The 23,018-nt window shown below is 33.2% G+C and overlaps 1 protein-coding gene across 1 annotated transcript in view; it reads right to left on the reverse strand.

Moving 5' to 3' along the window:
- Window positions 1–23,018, reverse strand: part of SMC2 (structural maintenance of chromosomes 2) — a gene marked incomplete at both ends in the record, with an annotated part of 50,111 nt that overhangs the window by 22,557 nt on the left and 4,536 nt on the right. The window contains 14 exons of the mRNA XM_080709639.1: window positions 1,914–2,107; window positions 4,270–4,394; window positions 7,051–7,186; window positions 9,102–9,306; window positions 10,445–10,564; window positions 12,617–12,755; window positions 13,357–13,474; window positions 13,948–14,107; window positions 15,544–15,777; window positions 18,553–18,702; window positions 18,911–19,144; window positions 20,382–20,426; window positions 20,617–20,727; window positions 22,714–22,752. Coding sequence (XP_080565765.1) covers window positions 1,914–2,107; window positions 4,270–4,394; window positions 7,051–7,186; window positions 9,102–9,306; window positions 10,445–10,564; window positions 12,617–12,755; window positions 13,357–13,474; window positions 13,948–14,107; window positions 15,544–15,777; window positions 18,553–18,702; window positions 18,911–19,144; window positions 20,382–20,426; window positions 20,617–20,727; window positions 22,714–22,752 — 2,010 coding nt within the window. The remainder of the gene's footprint in view (window positions 1–1,913; window positions 2,108–4,269; window positions 4,395–7,050; window positions 7,187–9,101; window positions 9,307–10,444; window positions 10,565–12,616; window positions 12,756–13,356; window positions 13,475–13,947; window positions 14,108–15,543; window positions 15,778–18,552; window positions 18,703–18,910; window positions 19,145–20,381; window positions 20,427–20,616; window positions 20,728–22,713; window positions 22,753–23,018) is intronic.

The following is a 23,018-nucleotide window of genomic DNA, read 5'->3' on the forward strand; positions in this document are numbered from 1 at the left end:
TACTACTACATGTTCACTATCTCTAATATCTAGTATATACTTCCTTATCAAATTCATACTCTCATTCTATTCAATCCTATCTGAGGCTTTACCCTATTCCATTTACAACTTCAATTCCCTCTTCACTCAACTTTCACTGTTGAATACAATATAACTTTCCCTTGGATATACCAGCTGACACCTAGAGAATGAGTGAAATCTATCAAAAGCAACAGATACAAACTTCTGAAATCAGGAGAAGGAGTAATAACAAGGAAGCAATGAGCTTCCACAATACCACAGTAACAGTACCTGACAACACAGAATTGCAGAGATCTCCAGAAGGTCAAATCAGGAATGTAACTATATAAATAATACAGGACTTTTGAAAAGAATTTAGAGTGTGAAAGAAATAAAGGATGCAATCATTAAAATGAAGGCATCAATTCAAACTAAAAACAATCGATTAGACCACATGGGAAATAGAATCTCTCTCCTAGAAGATGATCACTCCAAAAACAAACGCATAGTATATAACCTAGAAAAAACAATTTGACAGCATGAATTAGACATTGAAGAAATATGGGCCCATTTTAAAAGCTCTATACTAAGAATAACTGGCATAAAGGAAGGAAAAGAAGCTGAAACCAAAGGGATCAATAATCTTTTCAAAGAAGTAATATCAGAAAAATTTCCAAACAGAACAAGAGGTCAATACAGAGGTACAGAAAATATATAGAACACCCTTAAGATCAGAGAAAAGGTTCACCACGCCACATAATTGTCAAACTGACCAATGTAGAATCAAGGAGAGAACCTTAATAAATGCAACAAAAACAAAAGACCAAGTGATATTCAGAGGCAAACCAATTAGAATCATTCCAGACATCTTAAATCAAGTCAGAATATTATGTACAGAATTTAAAAAATACAGAAAACCAGTTAAAAAATACAGTAAATGTTCATAGCTGTACAATTCACCATTGCCAAACTATGGAACCAGCCAAGATATCCTTCACCTACAGATGAATAGATTACAAAACTGTGGGATATGTACACAATGGAATTTTACCAGCCAAAAAGAAAATGACACATCATTTACAGGGAAATGGATGGAATTGGAGGACATTATGCTAAATGAAATTAGTCACAAAAAATAAGAGATAGAATGTTATCCCTAATATGGGAAAGCTAGGGAGAAATGGGTTACAGGAGGAATTCTAGATAAGAAGGATATTCTATAGATGAGCAAATAAGGAGACCTGAGGGGATTCGAGGAGTGAAGAAGAAAATCCTCTAATCCACATTATGTACTCTAACAAATATATCAATCACTAAGCCAAGCATGAGAAGGAGGGAGGGGAAGAGAATGAGCCGGAACTGGTTAAGGGCTGATTGGGTGATGTGTGCATATGCCTCCACCATCTTGTATCCAATTAAGATGTATGACTACAATGCACCAATAAAAATAAAAAGAAAAAAGAAAAAAACAGGTTTAAATTCCAGCTCTGGTACTATTCAAAAGATGTAAAGTACCATCAATCTACAAGTGAACACACATTGAAATATAACATTCTTTATCTTTATTCACAATAGGTAGTTATGAAAAAGAAATACCAACTCACTCAGTCTCTAATCCAATTTAGCTCCACTACATCATATAATCTACTCCTAAACAAAGCATGTACCAAAAGGGAAGTTTGCTCTTTCCCTAAAATTGGAAAGAAATTGCAACCCATACTTACCTGTGACACTCAATTACAAGGTTTACAGAACAAATATATGACTTATAAGATACATAGTTTACTTTAAAACCACAACTTACTTCTAGATTTTGGCATCAATATTGATGAATAAGGCCAACACAAAATGTTCTGCACCCTCTGCTTTATGCTGAGTTAAAAGACTGGTTCCATTTCAAGAAATGGTCTTACCTGTTGTTTCTCTTTCATTTTCTTGCTAGATGCATCTGCCTTTGTTTTGGCACAATCTAGTTTTTTCTGGGCATCTTTCAGTTCTCTTTCTCTTTCAGCTTCTGCATTTTTCATTTTATTCTCTAGTACTTCATATTTTTCTTCTGCTTTTTTTTGAATTTCTTTGGTGTTTTTTAAAGTCTCCTCACTTTCCTCTGGAATATAAAGTAGTTAAATGTAGCTAAATGAACTGGAGGCTGATGAATTGAACTTTTTTTGTTGTTGTTGTATTGGGGATTGAACCCAGATGATTCTACCTCCAAAGTACACTCCCAGCCCAATATTATTCTTTTATTTTGAAACAGTTTCATTAGATTGTGGGAAGCCTCACTATATACCTGAGGCTGGCTGTGAACCTACAATCCTCTTATTTCAGCCTCCCAAGCACTGGGACTACAATCATGTGGCACCATGCCCGGCTAATTCAATTTTTAATAGAAGAAATGGCCTAGAAAACTAGAAAGTAGAATTTTTAATTTTTTTTAAGATAGACTATTCTAGCCATATTCTAAGAATAGTATAATAAAAGATAAATACTACTTTCAAAATGTATTTGAGTTATATATAATCTGTGAAATTCTTTCTAATGGTATGTAACTGAGTTTAACAAATTCTACCTATAATTACCTACTTTTAAAAATGTTTGGAGTAACTTATTAAAACAATCACAACTCATATAGATACACACAAAAATGCATACATATATGCACATATACACACTCATTTTCCTGCCTTTTTGGGGGATGTAAACCAGGGCTTTGTGTATACAGTGCACACATCCTACCACTAAACTACAGTCTAGCCCCACAGATCAAATCTTTAATATATCTCCTCCATGCTTTCTAAAATAACCAAGAGGAGAGTCAGGCTAATTTTCTGTAAATTTAGTTGCCAAAAGGTTATAGTGGTTCTTTGCCCATTTATTCATTCAAGGAACTTCCCATTAACATAGAAAAATACTGTGAGAACATGTATAAAATTAAACATAGAAAAACTACTAAAAAACAAAAGAGCAGGACAATAAACCTATTAATGTCATAACTGACGTAAGATTAGTGTTAGGTATTAGGTGCAAATATAACCCTGGAAATCTTTAACTGAACAATTTTAAAAGCTATTTTTCAACAAAATAAAAATATTGGTGAGGAAATAGGTATGAGGATACTGTCCTAAGGAATAGCAAATATAAAGCTACCCTATATAATTAAATTTTGATTAAAAAGTACAAAAAAAGCTTCTTTAGGGAGATAGCTAATTATACTGAATATTAAAAACCTTTGTGTGACAGAAATACTATAAATATAGGCAAACAAATGTATATAAGCCATAAATCATATCTGCAATGCATATAACCTACAAGAAATTAAAACTCGAGAAAAATAGGAAAAAAAGTAACAGAAATAAATGGGCAGAAGAGTTGGGCATGGTGGCACACACCTGTAATTCTACCAGTTGAATGATTGAGAAAGGAGGATCACAGGTTCATGTCCAGCCTCAGTAACTTAATGAGGCCCTCAGCAACTCAGTGAGATGCTGTTTCAAAATAAAATATGAAATACAGCTGGGGGTGTAGCTCTGAGGTAGAATACCTCTGGGTTCAATACCTAGTACCCGCCCCCATACACACAAGGGTAGATGTAATAGAAAATTTATAGAAGTAGAAACCCAAAGATCCAATAAACATAGGAAAAAGATTCAAATTTCACCGGTAATCAGGGAAATGCAAATTGAATGCTAATGAAAACATTAATGTGTCATTTCTTCAAAGTCATCAGATTAAAAAATTTGAAAGTCTGGAAAATTTAAAAGTCTGGAAAGTTCTCTTTGAACACTCTGGCTATCTAATATTAAATGTTAGTAATTATAACATAGAGTTGACTCAATCACTTCACTGCACTTTGCTGCAAGCCTAGTAATTTTTCATTGAAGAAATGAGAACTTTCATATACTTCATAAAAATAAACATTGGTCGCTGAGGTTGTCTGCGAACTGCAATCCTCTAGTCTCAGCCTCCTGAATGCTGGGATTCCAAGCGTGCTGTTTCAAAAATAAACAGCCTAAGAAATTGGGCTGTAAGTGTAGCCTGGGGGTATAACACCCCTGGGTTCTATCCTAGTACTGCAAAAACAACAACAAAAACAAAAAACTGGTCAAAAATAGAATTCTGGCAATATACACTAAATATGCAGATGACCACACCCTGAATTCCCATACTGATTTTTACCCTACAGATTTGCTCACACAAAGAATCTTCAAAATATAAGGTAAAGAATTATGAACAGAAACAGATTAAGCATTATGATTGCTTTAATCCTACCAATAGTTTTTTTAAGGGCATCTAATTCTTCTTGTTGCTTGTGATAAGAACTTTGCTGGAGCTTGGTATGTAATAAATCTGCCTCTTCAGTTTTCATCTCCCACTGCTGTTTTAGTTGGCGATACCTTAGACAAACAGAGGTATTAAATGCTGTGTTTTCTGGTTTTCAGACATGCATTTGAACTCAGGCCCTCACCTAAAATAAACTCACATACAATAAAAGCAGCCTTGGATATCATGATTCACTAGCAATAATTGATGACTCTCAAGATTCTGAGGCACTAACACAACTCAAGCCAAATCTGGTCACTGAAGGTAAACATCTCAAATTAAATAAGATCCACAATAATAGTTTACAAAAATAATCTTAATTTTAGAAAACACTAATCTCTGAATACATGTTTCCTTAAAAGAATCAGTCTGGTTGATTCTTACTTAAACAACATGCAACCTCTACTCACCACACAAATAAGAACACTTTGGCTATCTAAATATTAAATCTTAGTAATAATAATAACATAGTACTGACTTAATCATTTCACTGCCCTTTGCTGCAAACCCTGTAATTCTAACCTAAATTCTGGCTTAGTCTTTGGAAGAGGTTTTTTTTTTTTTTGCGGGTCTGGAGATGGAACCCAAGGGCATTTGACCTCTGAGCTACACCCCTTTCCCTAATTTTTATTCTTTGTTTTAAAACAGGGTCTAAGTTGAGGAGGGCCTCACTAAGTAGCTGAGGGTGTCCATGAACTGTGATCCTCCAGCCTCACCTCCCGAACACTGGGATTACAAGTGTGCACCACCATGCCCAGCATCTTTGGAATGTTTTTAGCTAATTAAATTGCAGTGAAATTTCAAGCTAATATAAAAGTCATGAGATAATCTAATCACTAGGAATTCACAAGGTCTGAGGAAAAAAGGAAACAACTCAAATACCATCTTTACCATTCTTGCCTGAAATTGTCCTTGACAATTTTAACTTCAAGTCATCTAAAAAATATGTGGAATATAGAAATTTTTGGAAAAAAACAAGCTTATTTCTGATACATGAAAGAATGGTGTTAGGTAATTCATACATTTTTATGTTTTTCAAAATCTATTTCCTTTCCTTTACCTCAATGCAACAATTCAAAAGGCCAATTCTGCAGAATGACCCAATACTACAAGTCAAAATTAACAGTTCTCATCAATTGTTACTACAAACTTCCATGTAGCCCTAAAAAAAAATTTGTTTCATCTTTTTCATAGAAAAAGTTTGTTTACTGTACAGTTAATTGATGCTATCATTAGCATGAGGGTAAAATAAAGGCTTTTTAGATAGAAATGTCTGAAAGACAGCATGTTGATAAGACTTGTATCTTGAAATGGCCAGTCTGAGAATTAAAACCTCTTCCATATATAGAGTATTTCAAAAGTCCCGGTGTCATTTTGAGCTTTAATAACATTAGAAATTGAATGTTATTAACTTAAGATAAAAATTTTACCATTTATTTTTGTATTTATTCAGTATTATGAATTCTACATAAAATGTTTCCCAATCTCTATTTATCATATTTAGGGGAATTAGAAAAAATTGCAATTAAACATTCAAGCAATGCACTTTTTAAGTTTGTAGGACTTATAATGCTAGAGCTGTGGAGTCTCTTTTGGAGAGGCACAGGGCCTTGTTCACATACATCTTTCTAGTGTTTACTCAAGTCGTGTTCACAGTGAGGTTTTTCTTGGCTATCGAATCATAATTGTAATGCTTCTTTCCTTGGATAGTTCACATCACCTTTCCTAACTTACCTTTTTCTTCTCAGATCATGTTTTACTAATTTACCTTTATTTTGTGAAAACCAGATGAATTATTTGCATGATTCACAACTGTATAAATAGCTCTTGGCACACAGAAAGTTATCAATTAATGTATTTGAGTGAATAAAAAGTGACAAACAAATATAATAATCCCAACTTTGAAAAAATATAAATATGTATATACTTACTTATACATATAATAAGCAAGTAGAAGTAATATTGAAGAATATACATGCACAATTATATTTATACCTACACTGAAGAAACAGTGTAAGGGAACTTTAATAATTTAGCATTAGCTTTCTGCTCTGAACTTGCTTACCTTCTCTAAGGTAACCTAAGAATCTTCAGTATCTGCAGGATAGCCATGATGCTGCTAAACTTGGTGCAATACTTGTTTGATGCTACATTGTCTGGAGTAACTACTTTTTTATTTTAATAATGGGGATTGAACTCAGGGGCATTCTACCTCCGATCTATATACCTTCAGCCCTGTTGTTTATTCTTTATTTTGAAACAGGGTCTCACTAAGTTGTCGAGGGCCTCACTAAGTAGTTGAGGCTGGCTGCAAACCTCCAGTTCTCCTGTCTCAGCCTCTCGAGTACTGGTATTAACAAGCATGTGCCACCACACCTGGTTCGTAGTAACTTCTAACTAATATCTCAGGCATACTCCAGAGTATCTAAACGTTTCTGTACCAACCCTAGAGGATAAAAGTGTACATCAGCAGGGAGAGAAAAGAGTATTTGACCTTTATTTCCCCTTTAGCTTAATTAGATTTTACTAATTTCTTCTAACATTCCTTTTATATAAAAAAAAAAGTACAGGTGACAAGTTATCAACTCACAATTTAGTCATACATTTAAAATAAAAGTTACTATAAAAAATGTCAGAAGCTTTATTTCTTTAAATAAATTTCCTCTTATTTTCTACCACACAAATATTTGAGAGAAAGATATAAATAGCTTAATCCAAAAGAAGCCTTACTTTTCAGCAGTGTTTTTAAGACCTGCTAATTCCGTCTCTAGAGCCTGTAGCTCATTCTCCTTGATCCTCAGCTCATCCTGAATATCTTTGAGCTCTTGAAACTTGGTTAAAGTGGAAGCCGCCTGGGACCGAGCACCTGATAGAAGTAAATTAAAACAGGCCTTGGACATTAAGTTACCACATGTTTATCAAATGACAAGTAATTTCCCAAGAGAATTATACTGGAGGTAATTCAACAGTAAATCTTTTAGAGAACTTATGAAACTAAAAAATTCATTCTAGCACCTGAACTGTAAAACAAATTCAATGGAAAAGAAACAGTTCTAAGTAATATGGTAGATTTATTTATAAAAATAAATCATAACCCATCTTTCAAGGCTCACTTTCCACCACACTGATATTGGGCTTGGCCATATGATTTGCTCTGGCTAATGACATGGGAAATGGGTCTCCTATGAATGTAAGCTGTAGGAGGCAGCATATAATTTACAATTTGCTTTCCCTTGGCCAGGAGAAAAGCATGTTCAAGATTGAGACTACTTCTACTTCAGTTTGAGTCACAGAATGAGAACAACATGGAGCAGAGGTAACTAGTCTGCAGTAAATGTAATAATAGAATAAAACTAATGAAAGCTATGACAATATGGGGGCATTATGTTACCACACCATAACTAGCCTAAGCTCTAAGATCAAGCGGAATACACTGACTTTATATTACTGTATTGGCAAACATATCACCTGGCAGTAACAACTAAGTTATTTACACAGATAAGAAAACTCTGTTTCATAGTAGAATGCCAAAGTTAGTAATGCTATTACGAGTACTTTGTTAATAAGACAAAAGAGTCACATATTCATCATCTCATAAGTACAAGGGCATCTAAATCAATGAAATCTAAAGTTCCTTTTGTAATAGATTTTTTAATAAAAAGTTTATTTTTAATCGTCCCTTTGCAAATAAGTAATTTAATTGTCTACTGGGATATCTAATGCTTGATCATAGAATTTACTTAATTGGTCTAGAAAAAGACATTACGTCACATGATCTCTAGGTTTCATATGACCTACTGGGTTAAATGGATTAACTGAAATCACACTGCTTGAGACTCAAATTCCAAGCCTGGACACTTTTTAGCAAGGTAATTAGTCACTTCATATTTTCCCACAACTGTATATTAGATATAGTAACATACTTAACTTATAGTTGTTATGATTATTAAGGATTAAATGAATTTAATTACTTAAAGCCCATATAATAAGGCTTTATAGAATGATGAAAATGTTCTAGATCTGCATTGCCCAATTACCCATTAAACATTTGTGGTTATCAGATCCTTGAAATGCAACCAATGCAACTGAAAATTATCTTAATGTAATTTAATTAATTAAATACAAAGAGCCACCTGTGGCTACTGTATTTAAAAGCACAGTTTAAACAGTATTATTCTGTTATTATATTACGACACACCTGGAAGTAAATGTGGCAAATATTAGAACAAGAAGAATATGATCACTGTCTAAGGATTCCTTTCAGCTCTGACATGTGAGTTGGCAGGTCCCTGAAGTGGGTATTTGGGAGAAAATGTTAATGAAAAGACTTGATTTCTGGTAAAACTGGGTAAAAAGTAAGAATAAACTAACAATAGTTTATTGCTATTAGTCCAAGCATCAATATTCCAGTGACTGAATTATTGTGATAGGACAAAAAAAAAAGAATAGAAATAAATTTGAGACAAATAAAAGATGCTGTAGGATGAATTAGAAGACTGAGCTCTTTGAGGGCTGTGACTCTCAAATTAAGTTTTTGTCATGTTTTAGGTATTCAGAAGTTAAACTCAATCCTTGGCTTTCTATTAAGAATTTGGAAATAAGTATTTGATCTTAAGTATAAAAGCTGGCTGATCTTCGATACTAATCAAAGTTTAGAAATAAAACTGAAACACCGTAACCCCACTAGTTCCTATTTAATAAAAAAAAAAAAAGAAAAAGACACAGATCCATTCATATGATTTGCCATACAGAGTTATAAAGACAAAGGATATAAAACTTACCTCCACTCAATGTCCCATGAGGATCAAATACATCACCATCTAGAGTTACAGTTCTAGTCATTATCCTTTTATCAAAGGCCACTTTTTTGGCATTATCCATATTGTCACAAACAAATGTTGTTCCAAAGACAAATTCCATTGCTTTCTGAAGTTCTGGTTTGTATTCCACCAGAGAAAGAGCCACGTGAACACTGTTAGGACCAACCTTTGGAAAAACAAGAGATAAGCCATAGCAGACACTACTTTCTTTCCTTTCAAATATTATTCTAAAAACCAGTGAAAACTATTTTTACTAAGATACAAGTAGTACATACCTTGTATTAATTTTTTTAATACAATAAGAAGCCACTAAAACACTTAAAGCTTTAGGGAAAAGATGTAGTTTTAAACACTGAAAGGTCTGTTGCTAAGCAAAATATTTAGCTTAGGGAACAGGCTTTAGGAAAATTTCTATCAAGAAGCAGCCAATACAAGTTCCTATATCTAAAATGGACTACATAAACACAACTTTCTTAAATAAAATACAGTAACTCTCAGATCAACATAATAAAACATTTTGTTTCAAATTATTAACAATTTGGTTATTCCACAGTGAATAATTTTTTCATTAAAATTAAACCATAATAGAGTCATCACCTGCTGGCTACAGAAATAAAAAACACAACAAATAACAGAGAATAAAAAAGAAGAGAAAAAGCTCTGTCTTCTATTTTGATCCAACTGCCTTTTTAAAAACTGTTTATGTCTTCTTCTGCCCATCCTTTTTGGAAAGGATGCCCATCCCTCAGTAGCAGCAGCAGTAATCACAACAAAGGCAGCATTATTCTACATTATGTTCAGTTTTGTTCTTTGAGATAGCAGCTACAATTAAACAGGCCTCGCTATAAGATCTGAAAGGTACTTTCACTGTTACGTGAAATCCCAATCTACTTTAAATACTGGAAGTTGACCTACAACTACATTAACTTTCTGAGCTTTCCTGATCCAATAGTGATTTCATTCAGCAAAGAAAGTACCAACCAAACAACATCGCTTTCAACACCACTTATCTTCTCTCTCCTCATAGTATACATACATGTCAATACAATAGTACTCTGAAATTGTTTTCTTTGAAAGCGTCTCAATTTTATTAAGGACACTGTATATCCAGTTAATGTCTTAACTACAAACATTATTTCTAGGTTTCATACATTTTATAGAAACTGTCTTTTCAAATTATACACTTTGAATATCTGCTCAGTAACAAATGGATAATTAAAATGTGTTTCTGCTTTAGTATGGCCTCCAAAATTAATTCTGTCTTAAAAATATACAGACTAATATATAAATGAAACAAAACTTACAAGATTTTGAGCGACCTTCAAAGTTTCTGGAGCAATACATCTGGCTGAAATTTTATTCAGTGGAATTATAGTGTAACGTCGCTTCAATTCCCCCTTCTCTAGTAGCTTTTTACCAGTAACCTAAAGTGTTCATTGAAATAAAAAAAAAATAAAATTGTTTAATGACAAGAAAACATTCAAATGGAAAGAATGCAAGTTTAGGAATCTACAGTTAAGTAAATGTTTAGTGTCTTCTATCTCAAACGACTAGAAGTTTAAGAATATAAACAATGGATTACTCAAAAAAAATTAAATAAAAAGGTGATGCTACTGCCATTTGCAACAACACTGATGAACCTGGAAGACATTTATGATAAGTTATACAGAAAAATACTATCCAATCTCATGTATATGCAGAATCTTACAAAAAAAAACACACACACACACAAAAAAAACTTTAAACAGAAAAAGTAGATCAGGGGGTTATGAAGGACAGGGAGGGGGAGAAAAACAGATACAGGTAGGTTGTAAGTCAAAGTGTACACATTTGCAGTTAGTAGGGTGAACAAGTCCAGAGAAAGAATGGAGAGTAGGAAAATTATACTTTATAATACTGTATTATATGTTGAAAAATTGCTGAGAGTAAATCTGAGGTGTTCTTACCACCAAAGGTAAATAAATATGAGATGATGGCTATGCATTATGTTTGTAGTCACTGTTTCACTAAGCATATAGATCAAACCATATTGTACACCTTAAAGATATAAATTAAAAATAAAAATACTACTGTTCTACAGAAGAATAAGAAGTGAAAATTGAAAAGAATGAAGGTAAAATATTTCCCCCTTTGTGGTAATGAGGATTGAAGCCTGGGACACACCTAGCCCTTATTTAGAGAAAAGATATCACTAAGTTGCCCAAGCTAGAAAATGCGATCCCAATGAGAGGACTGACATTAAAAATGGGCTATTTGTTCCTAGATTTTTTTTTTTTTTGCAGGTCTGGGGATGGAACCCAAAGGCATTTGATCTCCGAGCTATACCCCCTGCCCTATTTTTTATTCTTTATTTTGAAACAGGGTCTTACTGAGTTGCAGAGGGCCTCACTAAGTATTTGAGGCTGTTCACGAACCGCCATCCTCTGGTCTCAGCCTCCCAAATGCTGGGATTATGAGCGTGCGCCACCACGCCCGGCTGTGTTCCTAGATTATTTTACAAATTTATTCATTATTTTTATTTATTATTATTTTTTATTTATTTATTTATTTTGGTGGTACTGGGGTTCCTGGAAGCCCTTCTACCTCCGGGCTACACTCCCAGACCTATTTTTTTTATATATTTTTTTTTATTTGGAAACAGTCTCTTAAGCCAGCGAGCCTGGCTTCAAACCTGTGGGATTCTCCTGTCTTCGCCTCCCAAGCGCTAGGATTACAAGTGTGCATCACCACACCCAGCCTATTTTATAAATTTAAATCAATACAAAATTTCTCTCTCACACACACACACACACACACACACACACACACACACACCCTAAAATTAACAATGTGCACTCTGAGTTTCTAAGTGAAGAGGAGTCTTCTTTTAGCATACAGTTATCAAAAAGTTATTAAGTAGCCAGGTGTGGTGGCACTCACTTGTAATCCCATTATTTGGGAGGCTGAGAAAGGAGGATTGCAGTTCGCGGCCAGTCTCAGCTCTACTTAGTGAGGCCCTTTGCAACTCAGTGAGACTCTATTTTAAAATAAAGAATAAAAAATAGGGCTGGGAATGTAGGTCAGAGGTAGAATGCCCTTGGTTTCCATCCCCAGTACTGAAAAAAAAAAAAAAAAAAAGGTTATCAAATTAGGTGGGTACGATGGCACATACAACTAATTCCTCAAGAAGCTAAGGCAGGAAGATCTTAAATTCTAGACCATTCTGGGAAACTTAGCAAAACCTTGTCTCTCAATCTAAAAACTAAAAAGTGCCAGGGATACAGTTCATTGGTAGAACACTTGCTAACACGTGAGTTTCTGGGTTCATTCCACAGTACTGGGGAAAAAAAAAGTTTTATTTATATAGTAAATCCTACTCTATAAAAATAAGTGACATGGAAGAATCTTAAACCATTAAGTATCCAATTGTTTCTAGAAGCATGAGATTTTTCAAATACAACAGCAATTTTAATTTTTTTAAATTAAAATCAGTTTACCTCTGTATCTACTACAACATTGTAGAGTCGTTCCCCAGCCACCAATTCTAAAGCTGTGGTTGTAGAACTATCTTTCACACCAATCAGAGAAGCTACAAGTCCTTTCACACAATTTCTATTCCAGTTCTTCTCTGGATCCCTAATATAAAAAAAAGTTGACAAAAGTTAATCCTAGATAAAAAAAATATATGTTATACTTTCCTAGTCAAGCATGTTAATCCAAAATAAAAGCAAAAGTTTTCCCAAAGCAAAACATTTTTAAATATCCTAAATGACTAACCAGTCACTATTTTAAAATTAATTTAATGATCTTTTCAGTAAATTTTCAATGTAACAAAAGTAACTTTGTTGTTCTCATCTTGGTAATAGGTGTGATTACTATAAGTATTCCATAAAAAATCCCACATAGCAAAATAAATAAAAGGTAAGTAAGTGTAGATATTTAACAGTAATGATAAAATAACTTTAAAGATATTTAGAAATAAGATTGAATTCCCCTCATTTAGTTTTTTAATTTAAAATTAGTGACACCAGTAGCCATTAAATAGTAAAAGAATTCGCTCTACCAACATTTAAAACATTTCATTAATATTTAAAGAAAATATCAATTAAGAAAAACCAACTTAGAATTTTCATATAAAAATCTTAGTGTTAGCAAAATTTCAGACTGCCTTTCAGAATGCCACCCAGCTTAAGTAAAAATGTATCTTGATTATTACTAGATGAGGTTGAAATCTTACTTGTATGCAAATCGAAGATTGGGAAATCTAGCCAAGAGAGCTTCATATGTTTCTTTCAATCTACTGATATCACGAGATAGCTGCCTGCGCTTTTCCAAAAGGTTTTCCTCTTTATTTTCTGAGAAGTAAATTTTAAGTAAATTGAAAACAAGTTTTAAAAACTCTACTGGGTAAAGGAAAATACAAGTAATTTCTATTACCAAAGCATTCTTAGAAGTAAAATATAAATTTCTGCTAAGCATTAAATAAAAAAGCATGCTTAACATTCTAACTTTTATTGTCAAGTAGACATTTCCAACAATAATGCAATTGTCATCCCAAGAAGCAGCATATAAATACCTACTAATATAGAAATATACAAATGACATTTCTGAGATTGAAGTGACTGCAAAAAGAAATTAACAGAGTTCTCAAAACTTCAAACAGCTATTTCATATTCAGACATTTCTATTACTGTATTTAAAAATACTTCTTATACTAATGCATTTTAATAAACTTAAAAAAAATCCTACTTGCTTTTCCTTTTTGGTTAGTTTCTGTCAATACTCACTACCTCCCAAAAATTTGGTTATTATGTCTTTAACGGCAAACCTTCATAATTTAGCTTCTTCATTTCAGTTTCAAGTTTTTCTTTAAGTCTTTTTACAGCTTCCAGAGCTTCTTGATCCTTTCTATAGCCACTGTCCATCTTCTTCACTTCTGCTTGCTTATTCTTTAGTTCCTGCTGGGCATGCTTCAACTTCATTTGAGCCTGTGATTAAAAAACGTAGCAGACTAAATGAGGTAGATAGTGCTTGTAATTATACTCAGTCACAGATTCTAATTGGTTTAAATAGGAGACCTTGGCCTTGATAAGTTAACTGTTTTGTCTCTTAGTTTTTCAAACGTTCAGTCATTTCCCACAATTTCCTCCCCTCTCCCAAACTGGAGCATAAATGGTTGATTTAAATCATTTATAATTTAACAGCATATTTTTAATATTTGTAAAATATATTTAAAAAGTTGACAAATACTGTCAGTAGCTGGGTAATTTAAAAAAAAAAAAAAAAGCTAGAAATCACAACTCTAGTTTACTTCCTTTCCATTCAGGTGTTCTTTGTATTTGTGTATCTTTGTGAATGTTGTATAATAACAAAGAAGCTTCACTGAGTGATGAGAAATAATATAGAAAAAGAAAGTTAAACTGACAACTAAATTTAAATCTAGAAATCTGATATTTAAATGCTAGAATTTCAAAACTTCCAAGAGTCAAAACTTTAGGAGTCTAAAGTTAATATAAATGAGCACTACTTCTTAAAACCATGTTTGTATTTTAAGATGCAGAGTATTCTCTCTTAACAAATGAACAGTGATAAGATTCTTCCCAATTCCCTCATATAATAAGCTAACAAAAAAGTTACTTATTAAGTGGGTTTTTCTTTTACGATTAAGGTTTTTTTAAAAACAAATTTGGGATATTATCACCTCTGAATTTAAAAAGCTGCAAATATATATTAACAGAAAAATTTGGGTAAAGTTGTTAATATACAAATGTTTCCATGTATAGTTTTTAAAATTGAGTCCTTCTTTAAAAAATAATGTATACTTATGTGTATAGTTATCTTTTTTTCCTGCCAGAAAACTCTTGTGTTCATGGAACTTGAAGGTTTAGTAGCATGTGAAAAAATTTGAATACCATTTAACAAACTGACAGCACTCAAGATTATGACAGAGTAGTGAGAACCAAGAAAAATGTGTGAGAATGTGTGAGAGACCCTTCCTAAGACGATGCTATGAAGTTTAAGAAATGATATGGTAGGCAAGAAAAAAATGAGGACAGCTGGATAGTTTTCTTTTCCTGTTAAAGCTTAAGACTTCAACTTTATGGTATCAATAAAAATAAGGCCAACAAGGATGACAATTAACTAACCCCCCAATATCTCAAACAATGTTACAAAATGAACTAAGCATTTACTGCACTTACAAGTAAGTTTTATAGCATCTTGGCACTCTAACATCATCAGTATTTAATGACTGACATTTTAATTTTGCTCTATTAGGCACTACAAAGTGGTAGTATGATATAAACAAGTTCTTTGACATTGAACAAATCATTTTCAACATTTTGTAATGATTTCAAAAGCATAATGTAAAAAGCAGCTTCTTTTAAAAAACAGTAATCAAATAATGCTTAATGTCTATGTTTACCTGTTTGGCCTCTGTCTGAGCTTTACTTATATCATTTTTACAGGCCATCATTTGACCAGCAAGAGTTGCCTCTGCTCCATCTTCATTACTGGACAAGCCAGCAGAAACAGCATTGAAGTGCTGTTGTGCAGCAGCCAAAGCTTCGGCATCTTTAGTACTTGCTTCTTGAAGGCCATGCAGCCCATCTGTTATTTTCTTAACTTCTTTTTCTTTTGCTGCTAAAGTTTTAGAGTCCTTCAGGGAGAATTTCAAATTGAAAAAATTTTAATTTAGGAAAAAATCCATTTTCTTACATGCAAATAACCTTATTTCATTAAACTTTCAAGCAATGTGAAAAAGGCATAATAAAGAAAATAATTTAGCCATCATAACTTAAAATACTGATTTCCCACTCTGAAATACACTGTTTTGGGGATTTGATTCTTATACTACTTTAAATATTTTCAATCTATATGTGATGGTAAAACCCAGGAGATAAAGTGCTAAGAATACCACTGTATATTTAAACAAATCACTTGAAGAACATAAAAGATCAGTTTCTAAATTTATTTAATTGAGACAGTAAGCTTAAAATCAGAGGCATTAGGATTAAAAGTATGTATATAAAGTATTATGGGGCATAAGACTTAAGTATTAAATAGTTGTGGGAAAAGTATTACTAATTTTAATATCTTGTTTTTGGTAGTATGGGGGATTGAACATAGAGGCATTCTACTTCTGAGCTGCACCCCCAGCCCTAACTTTTATTCTTTAGTCTGAAACTGGGTCTCGAGATAAACTGATAACTGGTGCATAGTGAACCTAGAAATGACATGATTTCAAGAACTGGATGCCACAACACATGCTATGTCACATTCATACTGTTTTGACATTTTGTCGACATTTTTATCCCTGTATTTTGTATATCAATAGCTGCATTTCTGTGCAATATCAAATAGGGCAGTATAAAAACTTTATTTTCATGAAGCTAACTTTCCTAATACAAAGACAAACATGAATTCCCACTTAGACCATCACACACCTTTTTACATTCCTTCATAAGAGACTACATACTTAACTCTGCTTCAGAGTTCAGAGAAAGAGGAAAGCCTAGCTTAGATTTGAAAGGCATCATCATATAGACAAATATTTAGACCTGCAGGGCTAGAATGAGATCTTAAAAGTATCAAGCATAATAGAACACAACTGCACACTAGCCTGGGGCATGCTAACATTTAGAGATCAAGAAGAGTAAGATGACACAGGAAAGGAGACAAAAAAGAAGCAATCAGTGTCCCTGTATGAAGCTTTAGGGCCTGGCAAGATTAAGAAAAAGGAGCCCAAACCAAGGCAGGTCCACATATTTACAACTTTATAAACCTGATCAAAAGAAGAAATGACAGAGGGGCGTGGTGGCGCACGCTTGTAATCCCAATTAGGATCTGTCACTTCTCCTTTAAATCTTTTTGTACTTGATCTCAGAGACAAGTTCACTGTTGACTTTCCTCATACCCTGTCTCTAACTCCTGGCTCATTCTTTCCTCATGTCCTCTAATTTTTCATGTTGAATTATTGCATGTGGGAGGCTGAGACTGGACGACTGCGGTTTGCAGAAAGCCTCAGCTTAGTAAAGCCCTTAGCAACTCAGCGAGACCCTGTTTCAAAATAAAGAATTAAAAATAGGGCAGAGGGTGTAAGCTCAGATGTTGAATGCCCCTGGGTTCTACCCCCAGAACCCCCCCCCCAAAAAAATGATGACATGATTTCAGCAACTGGATGCTACAACATAAAGTGCTACATCACGTTCATATTGCTTTGACGTTTTGTCTAAATCTGTATCCCCATATTTCATATTTCTTGTATCAATAGCTCCATTTCTGTGCAATAATATCTAATTGGACAATATAAAGAAATACTTTATCTTCCTGAAGCTAATTTTTCTGATGCAAAGGCAAACGTATTTTCACTAGGATTATAACACACTTTTTCACCTTCCTGCCTAAGAGACTACATACTTGACTCTTTTGTTACTGTGGATGACTATTTCTATACCTTACGAGGCAACCTATTTTATCTATACAACAATTACTCCTCACTGCTACTGAGGAACTTTTTTTCAATAATTCTCTTTCATCTGAATTACAAATGTTGGCTTTCATACTGAATTTTTCCATCAATAATTTGTTATTTATCCCATGTAAAAATCAAGCCTAAGTACTCTTACTTCAACATTACTCTTATTTCTTTATCCTTTTCAGAAAACTTCTCAAAAGTTATGAATACTTATACTCATGTATTTTTCTGTTGTTATTTTGAGTGTGTGAACACATCCCAATCAGGATCTGTCACTTCTCCTTTAAATCTTTTTGTACTTGATCTCAGAGACAAGTTCACTGTTGACTTTCCTCATAACCTGTCTCTAACTCCTGGCTCATTCTTTCCTCATGTCCTCTAATTTTTCATGTTGAATTATTGCAGTGCTCAAACTTTAGGCCTCTTTTCTTTTTATTTACACTCCTGATAATTTTATCCAGTCTCATGTATTTCTATACCTCCAATACACTGATGACTCTAAATCGGTTTTAGCTTGGATTTAATATTCATATATTTAGCTATTTAATGCACATTACCAATCAAGATGTCTAACAGGCACTTAAGAGTCTCTTATGCTCACACTATTTATTTCCCTACTCAAACCTGTTCTACTTTCCACTTTAATTAATGGCAATTCCATACTTCAATAGCTAGTCAATTTAAAATCCCTAATTATGCCCTTCTTATCCTAAACTCTTAATTTTTCTCCCTTGCTTTAGTTTTTCTCTATATCAGTTATCAATGTTTAACATACTATGTATTCTACTTGTTTAACTTGTGATCATACAGACTCACAAAGCTGGGACTTTTGACCAATTTACTGTTGGATCCTCAGTCCAAACAACTGTATTTAGCTAGCCTGTAATAGAAACTCATCAAATATTAACAGAATGGATAATTACATACTAATGGGAATTAAGGTTTTTACTTGCTTACCTCAACCATATTTTTTTCCAATTCTCTGTGTTTGTTTTCTTCACCTGCCAGATTTTTCTTCTTAAGGTCAAATGTACTTTGAGATTTAGTATTAACTCGCTGAGCCTCTGCAAGAGCATCCTCTAAAGATCGGAGTATACCTCCAATTTCCTGTAATCAAATGCACATGATTCAATCAAATTACTTAAAACAAGTTTATGTTGTTAATTTTCTTTATCTTTCTATATGAAATATCTTTTCACAAGCCATTTTATTATCCTAAAGGCTAGCAAATCAATATGGAAAATAAAGCCAGTAAATCCTAAATTTTTATTGTGTATTCTTCCTGCGTATCTAATCTAACTTATATGGTTCTGACCTTATCTTTTCTTTTTTCCAATTCTTCTATTTCATGATTAAGTGCTTTTATTTTTTTATCACTTTCAGACAATTCTTCTTGAAGTTTTACAACTTTATCCTGCATTTCTTTTAATTCTTCAGCTGAGCGTTCTTTGGTATCTTCAGCCAACAAAAACTGATAAGCAATATATAAGCGACTCAAGTGTTCTATTTCTCTCATTACTTTCTGGTACTCCAAATAGGAAGATCTTTCCTGAAAGAGAAGTCATAATAAAGAACAACTCAAAATTCACAATTTTAAACAAACTTGGAACGCATCAAACTACAATAACATATTTCAATTTTTTTCATGATAAGTTTTGTTTTAAATGATTATGGTATTTTAAATTCTAGCAAACTATAACTTTGACTTTTGAGATAGCATTATACCATCTCTAATGAATCCTATGTGATCATATTTTTCTAATATATTAGGCAGCTAAAATAAGTGAAAAAGTGGCCACAAAGTTATGAACTGGTGCTAATAAGGAGCCTGTAAAGACAACCTGCACAATACTAGTGATATACTACTATATGTATTCTGTATTACCATGATGCCTATGAAATATTCTTGCAGACACTAAAAAGCACTTTTCTTAAAATTTAAACTTGATCCACATAAAGACCACTGAAGCAAAGTAACAATTAAAATCCCAAATATGCAGAGGAAGAAATAAATTCAGCGATTAAATGACCTATCTATGTTAAACAGATTTATTAAAAATGTGGCAAAATCAGGTCTAAAACCCTAAGGTTAAATTCCTGATCTGCTGTTTTCTACTTAATCATCTATATAAAGGGAGTACTTTCCATCATGAATTTTCATTCTGCATTATCTTCTACAGAGATGCTATTGTACAGACTAAGAAAACAGGTTTGAGCATTACCAAATTTTTATGAGTTTTTAATCAATTCCCAAATAGGTACCTTTTAAAACAATGCACTTATAAATGCATTCTTTCCTTGAAAAATTGTCAAGTTTGACTATGTCAGGAGCTGTAAATATCTGGAGATAACCCAAGTAGTCTCTGTTTCAGTATCTTTCACATATAAAATGCTTTGACATCAGTAATTTTAGCAACAGCTACCATTAGCCTAGAAGTAATTTACTACACCAATGAGGGTTATTAAGAGTGTCATAGCTCGAAATGTTGTTTCAGTCAATTCAAATTATCCAAGAAAATCATGTACTTTTCTTCAATAAAACATTAAAATCTGGAATATCATTTTCTAAATTTTATACAGATCATTCTGTGAAATGACTTAACAGATAAAAGTATATATCTCTCTGTAAGCAGAGAGCTGTTATGAAGCACCAACTTTAATTCCTTATATCATCCTAGAGAAAAATGCCCAAATAATGGTATATACTTAACCCTATTTGCCTGACTTAATACATCACCCTTTTTGAGAGACATTCTAAATGGCTGTCTTCATATTAGAGTATATACCTCTTTTAATTTTTGAATAGTTGGAGTAATCTCTTCTTCAAGTATCTGGAAAATAAAGAAAAATAAGTTTTTTTATATGTTAAATGCCAGTAAGAAAAATTTTACAAAGAAAAATAGCATGAAAGAAAGATTACAGAAACTGAACTGAGGGAAAAAAAAGTACCCTCTTCACAGCAGAAACTCTAAATGCAAAATTAGGGTCTTCTACAAAGCTTATTTATATAAATGTAATTACCGTCTTAATTTCTTTCAGCTTAGCCTCCTTTTTTTCTATAGTTTTCTGGGCAGCTATTTTTTTGTATTCATACATTCTGGTTCCAGCCGCTTCTTCTATCATGGATAAAATCTGGAAGGATAATTGTATTAATGTCCTAAGAATACAATACAATGTATCTTACTAAAATTTATATTAATTATGTTTACAGACTGACTTTAGTAATCACTTTACCAAAATAATAGCTCAAAAAGACCATAAAAGTTAAACATATAAAAATGCACGTATTAACTAATAACCCTTATATTCAAGAGACATTTCTGGACTCTCTCCTAAAATCAAACCTTTGCTTAAATAAATTTCCAGTTTTTTCTCTCCCCAAATCAAAACTAATAATTCCTCTCCTTTTCTTAAAATTACTCTTCTAAAAAGACTAAAGAAAAGGGTACACTATTCAAGCTTTATTTTCAGAGTTCATATTGAAATTCTTTCAAGTCAGACTTCAGCCACTCTGTCCCAATTGAGCTGAGCATGGCATAATATTAGCCTCCCAACTGCAGCACCTGTGCTAAGAACTTGGGCAAGTAACTTCATCTTCTCTGTGCCTCAGTTTCCCCAACCAGAGTACTGATTATGCCTCACAGCAATGTTGAGAATTAAACAATACATATGAAAAGCAGTTTTAAAAGGAGAAGTATGAGTCAATCATAATTTTATAATATGGGACAATTTTGCCAACACTCCTTTTTTGAAAGTTGCAATTTAACATCAATCCCTATCTCAAGAGAAATTTTTATTTTCTGCTACCCACTATACCTGTGCTATGCATTGGACAGATTATCAATTCCAAACCAAGATGTTATTTAATGAATATAAGCATGACCTCTCAAGGAAAAAAAATACTATACGGCCCTTGTTCACATACAAAATATTCCCTCCTTCGTCTTAAGTCTTTTCAAGGAAGTTCCAAGAGGAAATTAAGTTGTAATGCCCCTTTTATAGGCATTAATCCTGACATGGAACACCAGTTAAGAGAGGCTGCTTTATGCGTCAAAATCTCTTTTAAAATTGAGCAGTGTTAAATATTAAAGTATTCTTTACCTTCTGAGAATTTTAAAGCAAGAACATATTTCTCAAAAATTTGCCTAGAAGATTAAAGCATCAATCAACTACAAATTGTGTTTTGTTTTGTTTTTTGCAGTACAGAGATTAAACTCGGGGATTCTACCTCTGAGCTATACCCCCCAGCCCCATTTTTTATTCTTTATTTTGAAACAGGGTCTCACTGAGTTGCAAAGGGCCTAAGAAGCTGAGGCTAGCTGCAAACCTGGATCCTCCTGTCTCAGCCTCCCAAATGCTGAGATGACAAGCATATGCCACCATGCCTGGCTTGTGGATTTGTTTCTGAATCTTCTGCACTGTTCCATTGGTCTATGTGTCTTTTGTGCCAATGTCATGCTGTTTTTATTACTATGGGTCTCTACTATAGTTTGAAGTCAGATATTGTGATGCTGCCTGCATAGTTCTTATTGCTGAGAACTGTTTTTACTACTCTGGGTCTTCCATTAGCCAAATTATAGAACCAGGCTGGGTGTCCATAAACAGATGAGTGGATGACAAACTTATGAGATATATACACAACGGAATTCTCTTCTCAGCCATAAAAAAAAGAACAAAATTACATCATTTTCATGGAAATGTATGGAACTGGAGAATATTATGATAAGTGAGATTAGTCTATCACAAAAGGCTGACATTTTCCCTCATATATGAAAGCTAGGGAGAGATTATTAAGACAGAGAAAGAACTTTAAACAAAAGAGAAGAAAAACCCTAGTGGAGTGATGGAGTCAGATGGGGGGGGGGCTTGATTAAGGAAATACCCGAATGAACATGATATACATACACAAACACATCAATGCCAACCTAAATGCTGTGCACAGGGAAGATGAGGGAGTGGGGTGGAAGCCAGGGAGGCTCCTTAAGTGCAATATGTATGGATGTCTCTATCACTCTGAATTCCTTCATGGTTTATGATTACAATGTACCCCCCCCAAAAAGAAAGATTAAAGCAGCATCTGTAATTAGTACTTTTGTTGTATATAAATAGTACTCTTACCTCTGGAGGTTTCATATTCAATACTTTTGTTATTCTTCCCTGAAAATAAAATGACAAACTTACTATAATGATACAAATTATAGAATATGTGACCTTAAGTCAATGTTTATCTGTAAGGAAGGTGCTGTATCTTAATGAACTCATCCTTGGGGAAGTATTTCTTCTATATACAAGAAAAAGGAAAGCTTTTTTCTTAAACTTGAGACCAAAAGTACTTTGCAGTTTTAGAATTTTGGAATCTGGTATTCACTTTTCTCACCAGTGATACAAATTACTTAAGTTACTGAAGATACAAATGAAATAAT

The sequence above is a fragment of the Muscardinus avellanarius genome (assembly GCF_963383645.1).
Source record: "Muscardinus avellanarius genome assembly, chromosome: 13".
Lineage (NCBI taxonomy): Eukaryota > Metazoa > Chordata > Mammalia > Rodentia > Gliridae > Muscardinus > Muscardinus avellanarius.